Source organism: Telopea speciosissima, chromosome 8, assembly GCF_018873765.1.
Source record: "Telopea speciosissima isolate NSW1024214 ecotype Mountain lineage chromosome 8, Tspe_v1, whole genome shotgun sequence".
NCBI lineage: Eukaryota > Viridiplantae > Streptophyta > Magnoliopsida > Proteales > Proteaceae > Telopea > Telopea speciosissima.
The window spans coordinates 62,180,656-62,187,502 of record NC_057923.1 but is presented as its reverse complement, the minus strand read 5'-3'; the positions used below and the strand labels follow the sequence as shown (position 1 = coordinate 62,187,502).

The 6,847-nt window shown below is 40.9% G+C and overlaps 1 protein-coding gene across 1 annotated transcript; it reads left to right on the top strand.

Annotated features, from left to right (window-relative positions):
* Positions 1-2,803: 2,803 nt before the first annotated feature.
* LOC122671295 (receptor-like protein kinase ANXUR2) lies at positions 2,804-5,722 on the top strand. Its single transcript, XM_043868424.1, has 2 exons — positions 2,804-5,350; positions 5,511-5,722. The coding sequence occupies exons 1-2, from the start codon at positions 2,867-2,869 to the stop codon at positions 5,682-5,684; spliced, it is 2,658 nt and encodes an 885-aa protein (XP_043724359.1). The 5' UTR covers positions 2,804-2,866; the 3' UTR covers positions 5,685-5,722.
* The last annotated feature ends 1,125 nt before the right edge of the window (positions 5,723-6,847 follow it).

The following is a 6,847-nucleotide window of genomic DNA, read 5'->3' as shown; positions in this document are numbered from 1 at the left end:
GAAAAAAAACACTATCCCAGAGCGTGGCCTACGCCAATGCTCCCATGTCCCTATCTCTTTCCTTTCGTATGAAAAAGACATATTTACCTCTTATTTGAAAGAAAAACGAGATAAAGACACTTGGAGTGCTAGTATAGGTCACGCTCCCCTATACGTACATTCAACACTAAACGGATCCAGCTCCTCTCCCAAGCACATGTGCGTTGCACGGGAGCCCCGATCCACACATCAGCATACAGCCCGACGTGCTGGTGTGCAAATCGGGGATTCCCCAGCCACACGATGTGTGTTGCAGATCGCATGGGAGAGGAGCCCAATCCACACTTGACACATTTCCTTTTTAACTTTTAGAAATGGCCCCTCAAGGTCAAGGCACACTTAAATGACAGCGTGTACACATGGTTCGTGATCTCGATATCAACTGGATCGGATTGGATTAGGATCGGATCGGCCAATATGGATCGAAATCACCTAAACTCGGGCAAATATGACACTTTTGTCCCTATTTTCTTATAAAAAAAAAAACTATTTTTGTTTATATTTTTACCCTTGTCTGTACAGTTGGATCTATCAATCCAATCCAGTTAAAATCGGCCGATCCGATCCGATACCTCAAACCATGCGTGTAACAGAAGTCGAGTCGGTCGAGCTTCGGGATGTTAGGGTCAAGTGGTGAGTTTTTTTATAGTTTTGTGAATGGTGTGGGTCCCACGCAGTACGAAAATAAGATTTGGTGTGGGGTGAGATGGGACGCAGTGTAGGGAGAAAAGCTCCCGCGCATCCCGCGCGTTGCTGTGTAAGAGAGAGAAACAGAAAGACTCAAAGTCCAGTCGCATCTGATAAGACGTGTCTTCTGAGGTCAATCACGTCATCCACGTGTAATCATCTGAGCTGTCTTTCTTTTCTTTCCTCTCTTCAGAATTCCAGATGGAAACCTAATTTTTGTTTTCCGTGGTGGTTCCCACAGGTCGTACGTGTGGGGTCCTTGTTGTCAATCCCAGTTCTGGCGAACCAAAAAGTTGGCCGCGTTGGGGATGGATAAGGTGTGAATTACATACATATACGTGGGCCCTCTTTTCAGATGACACCATTGGTTTGATACTGAAAAATTACTGAAGTAAAAAAACCAGACTTTTTTGTGGCTTACGTAGTTTATATCATATCTCACTGTGGTGTCCCACTTTTCTGTTGTGCCACGTTGCTTGTTTCTTTTGGTGGAACCCACAACTTTAAAGTGTGTTTGTTTGGCACAAAAAGAAAAGAACAGAAAAAAGACAACTATAGGCTGTGGTTGGAATACAAGAAAAGACTGGGCAGAGAGATCATGATTTAATTAGTTCATAATATCGGTCGTTGTCGATATTGATACTGATCTGATACAGATTCATAATATCGGTCGCTGTCGATATTGATACCGATTTGATTCAAATTCTTAAGAGATAGAGAGAGAGAGAGAATAGTTATTGTTGATGTTTAGACATTGTGAAATCTATAATGTTTCTTTTGAAAAATAGGTATTCAATCAAAATTTAAAATCTTCAATTGGTGACTATTTCATAATATATTAGCTAAATGTTTCGCTGATGATTTATTATATGTTTTATTTTGTAATTAGGAGGTTGAATCTGATTGATATATATTTTTTTTTTTGGTAATGTTCTTTAACTAATCGTAATTGGGTTGCTGGGTGTTAGGGTTCGTATTGAATTCTGGTCATATGATTCTCTTTTGTGTCTTTTCAAATCTCCTCTCTCTAACTTCTAATCTCTCATCACCCTATATTTCCTCTGGGATCATCACAATCAAATTGTTTTTCGAAATATTTCTCCTAACCCCTTTATTGTGTTTAATAATGTGTATATATTATGGATTAAGGATTACATCTATTGTATTTTATTGATACTCCCTCACCTTCATGTTTATGTTGTCCCCCATTGTATAATCCAAACTACCAGGATTCGATTCTAAATCCTCTCCTACTACTTGGGCGTTCAATTCTTCTCCAACCACCCATTCAACGACTGAAAAGACTTGGACACATATCCCAACACCTAATAATATCTGGAGATGCTTTTTCAAGTCCTCTTCGTTGTTGGATGGGTGATTGGAGAGGAGTTGAAGATGATCTTTTTCCATAAGGATCATGATATTTTAGTCATTAATGTGGTGTTTGTGGGGTTTTTTGCATAAGGCTCCAACCACTACGGGGTTTGGGGAAAGTTATAACATAGATAGTCTTACCCTCACTTCACGGAGAGACTGTTTCCCAACTTGAACCCGCGACAACTAGATCTCAATGGAACAAATAGGCAAGGCTGGGCTGGGCTGGGCTGGGCTGGAGGATATGATGTGTGAGTCCTTTTAGGTATCAGCAAGTCAAAAATATTGAAGAAAATTATAAGAAAGCCCAAGACTCTCTTCAGCCGTTTTTCAGGCTCAGCTACCGCTTTTAATGGAAAGTCCGGTCATGTTTGATTTCAAAACCAATCAATGCTACCAGATTTCGGTTTACATTCTCCTTCGTTCATTTTCAACTGACGCCTTTCCTCAATCAATGTCCAATCTAACGGAAATAATGAAAAAAGAAGAAGGGAAAAAGAAAAAAAAAAGAAAAAGAAAAAAGGAAAAACTGAAATATTAGATCATTGTGGTTGTTCTTCGTCGTCTTCTCTCTCTTCTGCCTGGTTGGTTTGAGAGATGGGGGAAGATGGAATTGATTGAATAGGTGCAGAAGAAAAGCCCAGAAGTCGATTTTCTGTTGTTTTGGGGCGTACAGGAAAACGTAATGCTGAGTCTTATAATTTTTCCTGTACGCCACAAAATTCTCCTTCCTCCCCTTTCAGATCTTCCATCATCTTCTCGAGCTATGAGAATCAAAACCCATCTCTTATTTTCTCTTGTTCTCTTCTCTTTCATCTGTAACTCCCTCTGTGCATCCAATGTCACCAAGACCAAATCAATTTCGTATCTCCTGAACTGTGGTGTCGCTGATGGCGAACTTGCCGATTCAGACGGCCGTAAATGGGGTTCAGATTCCAAATACCTCGAATCCGCAGACGATTCCATCTCTGCCAAGGCTCAAACTCAAGACCCATCTCTGCCTTCCACAGTTCCTTACATGTCTGCAAGAATTTTCACAAAGAAATCCACTTACAACTTCAAGGTTTCCTCAACACATCACTATTGGATCAGACTCCATTTCTACCCATCCGATTACAGTAGCCTCAACGCTTCTGATGCATATTTTGGGGTAATCATCAATGGGATTACGGTCCTCAAAAATTTCAGCGCTTCCATTACTGCAAAAGCTCTAACCCAGGCTTACATTCTCAGAGAATTCTCTTTCCCGGCTTCCTCAAACGGCAGTCTCCAAATCAATTTCTTGCCTTCTTCCTCACACAACGGTTCTTTTGCTTTCATCAATGGCATCGAAATAATTCCGATGCCGGAATTGTTCATATCAGCGAAAATGGTTGGTTACTCCGACCAATCCATTGATGTTGGAACCTCAGCTTTGCAGACTATGTATAGGCTCAACGTTGGTGGGAGTTACATTCCTCCTACCAATGACTCTGGTTCGCTTAGCCGGACATGGTTTGACGATTCTCCATATGTGTTCGGTGCCGGCGTCGGTATCGTAGACGATATCGGAAAGAACGTTCCGATCCATTACTCCACAGACACACCGGAATATATAGCCCCGGTGGATGTATACAATACGTTCAGGTCTATGGGCTCAGATATGAAGGTCAACCAGAATTACAATCTCACTTGGGTTTTTACCGTTGATGCAAATTTCACTTACCTCATTAGATTACACTTCTGTGAGCTTCTTCTCACAAAGGTCAATCAAAGATCCTTTCAGATTTTCATCAACAATCAGACGGCAGATGATGCAGCAGATGTGCTCGTGTGGGCAGGTTCTAAAGGAGTGCCGGTGTACAAAGACTTTGCTGTATATGTCGAAGATTCGCCGGAGGATGACGAGGAGCTCTGGTTGTCAATGCGTCCGGCCGTTTCGTTGAAGTCTGAATTCTACGATTCAATGCTTAATGGATTGGAAATCTTTAAGATGAGTGACACTGCAGGGAACTTAGCTGGGCCAAATCCTGTGCCGTCGGAGATGATGCTCGAGGCAGAGAGTGATGAGCCCACGAGGGCTTTTACTCCATCGTCATCCAGCGAGAGCGCTCATATGATTGGTGGCGCTGCGGGCGGCGCCGCTGCCGTTGTCGTCGCTGCTATTTTCATTGCTTTCTACCAGACGAAAAGAAGAGACATTGGAGTTGAACGTTCTGCTAGTAGTTCTGGTTGGTTGCCTCTGTATGGAAACTCTCACACCAGTAGTAGTAAATCGACAATCTCTGGTAAGAGCGTTACGAGTAGTAATATTTCCTCCTTGGCCATATCTCTTTGCCGGCATTTCTCCTTGGCAGAGATTAGAAAAGGTACCAAAAACTTTGATGAGTCTCAAGTTATAGGTGTTGGAGGTTTCGGGAAAGTTTATAAAGGAGTTATTGATGGTGGAACCAAGGTAGCCATTAAAAGAGCAAACCCATCTTCAGAACAAGGAATTCATGAGTTCCAGACTGAAATTGAAATGCTTTCTAAGCTAAGACACAGGCATTTGGTCTCTTTGATTGGATATTGTGAAGAGGATGATGAGATGATCTTGGTATATGATTACATGGCTCATGGGACTCTAAGAGAACATCTCTATAAGGGTAACAAAACTATTCTTTCATGGAAACAGAGGTTGGAGATCTGTATTGGTGCAGCTAGAGGACTTCATTACCTTCACACTGGTGCTAAGTACACAATCATCCACAGAGATGTGAAGACTACAAACATTCTCTTGGATGAACAATGGGTAGCAAAGGTTTCAGATTTTGGTCTCTCGAAAACTGGTCCAAATCTGAATCAAACACATGTTAGTACAGTGGTGAAAGGTAGCTTCGGGTACTTAGATCCTGAGTACTTCAGGCGACAGCAATTGACGGAGAAATCTGATGTGTACTCATTTGGGGTTGTTCTGTTCGAGGTATTGTGTGCAAGGCCAGCCCTGAATCCAACACTTGCCAAGGAACAAGTCAGTCTTGCAGATTGGGCTTTACATTGCCAGAAGAAGGGAATTCTGGAAGACATAATTGATCCTCATCTCAAGGGAAAGATCAACCCTGAATGCTTAAAGAAATTTGCAGATGCAGCAGAGAAGTGTTTGTCTGACCAAGGGGTTGATCGTCCTTCCATGGGTGATGTACTGTGGAATCTTGAGTTTGCACTTCAATTGCAGGAGAACCCAGATGGATTGGCGGACAGTGATTGGAAGGGGACAGAAAAACCAAGCCAGGAGGTTAATGTAACTGACTTAAGCATTGGAACAGAGAATGATGGTACAGAGGAAAACTCAAGTGTGGTGTTCTCGCAGCTCATACATCCACAGGGGCGGTAAGGAAGACATTTCTGGGTGTTTCTGCGTCACTACAATGAGTAGGGATGAAGATGATGAAGCTGATATGGGTATCCATGATTCCTGCAAAAAAAATTTATTTTTTTGGTCACCCCATATATTTATTTTCCCTGGTTTCTTCTGTGCTTACCGAGTTAATCACTCTAGATCTGGCAACTTAATCAAATCTAGTACTAAGCCTTATATATATTATACCCTTATCTGCAATTTCTAATGACTGTAATCTCATATTACAAAATGTATTGTCTGTAGTAGATCGAACTTTAAAATTAATTTGTTTATTTGCATAAATTTAACAAAAAACCACATTGCCTTTGTAGAACAAATTTTTTGAATCTTCTAATCCCCATTAATCATTTTTGTGTTATAGATTCTCAAATTCTTCAATCATCACTAAAATGTCCTCTGTAGAAGAATCCTATTTCCATGTCAATCATATTGTTTCATTGGCACCTCAAGTGAGCTCATTTTGCCTATTTTATTCATTCTTCTTTGTGTGTGTGTTTTTTTTTAATATAATTCTAGTTTTCACTTCATCATATTATTCCATGTTAATGTCTCAAGCAAAAAGGGTATTTTGGAAAATACTAAAACCTAATGGTTTATTTACGAACCCATAGGGGAAGTGAATTATTACACTTTGGGGCCTGCGGGGAGCAGGAAAATTCATGCTGCCCGATTTGCAGGAAATTTTTATAATAAAGCTTTTAAGGCAAAGAAGTCAAGAAAATAAGAGAAAGTTTTCATTTGCCATGGGTAAAGGAAACACAGCGCGCATCCAACGGCTGGGAGCATCCGGACACGCACCCCGAGTGCCTCCAGCCGTTGCATTTACATTGGAGATGATTTCTTTCCTAAGATAAGCTTATCTCAATGGCCCACCCGTGTCAATAAATTAGAGAAAGATAACACTACCTAGTCACGTGCAGCGCAGCTCCCGTGCCTAAACACAAGACTGCAAAAAATGACCGCCACGCTCTTAGGGATTTCCACCTTTCCATAAGGGTGCAACGGTCATTTCGTATGACCCTATGTCTAGGTGCAGGAGCCGTGACCAAGTAGTGTTCTTTTCCCGATATAATGATCCCAAATTCATAACTGTTTATCTTATCATTTGATTCCCTAATTAATCTTTCTTTTTTGTTAAGAAATCCCATTGCTAATCACTTTAAAGTATTGGTGAGAAAAGCTGCAGAGGATCCACTCCATCCAAATCAAAGAAGATAAAAACCTAATCCTTCTTTCAATCAAATTTCTAAACTAAACATTCTTGATCATTCACCAGACACAAACTCATCAGTTTACACGAGATATAAAATAAAACAAACAGGGATAGAAATGGGTTACTATTTAGTCATGGCTTAATCGTCTAAGCAG

What these genes read in the sequence shown, in the direction of transcription:
- LOC122671295 (XM_043868424.1), top strand. Translation starts at nt 2,867, where the DNA reads ATGAGAATCAAAACCCATCTCTTATTTTCTCTTGTTCTCTTCTCTTTC. An exon ending in GGACAGAAAAACCAAGCCAG is followed by an intron (nt 5,351 to 5,510) that starts GAGGTTAATGTA and finishes GAAGATGATGAA; the next exon opens with GCTGATATGGGTATCCATGA.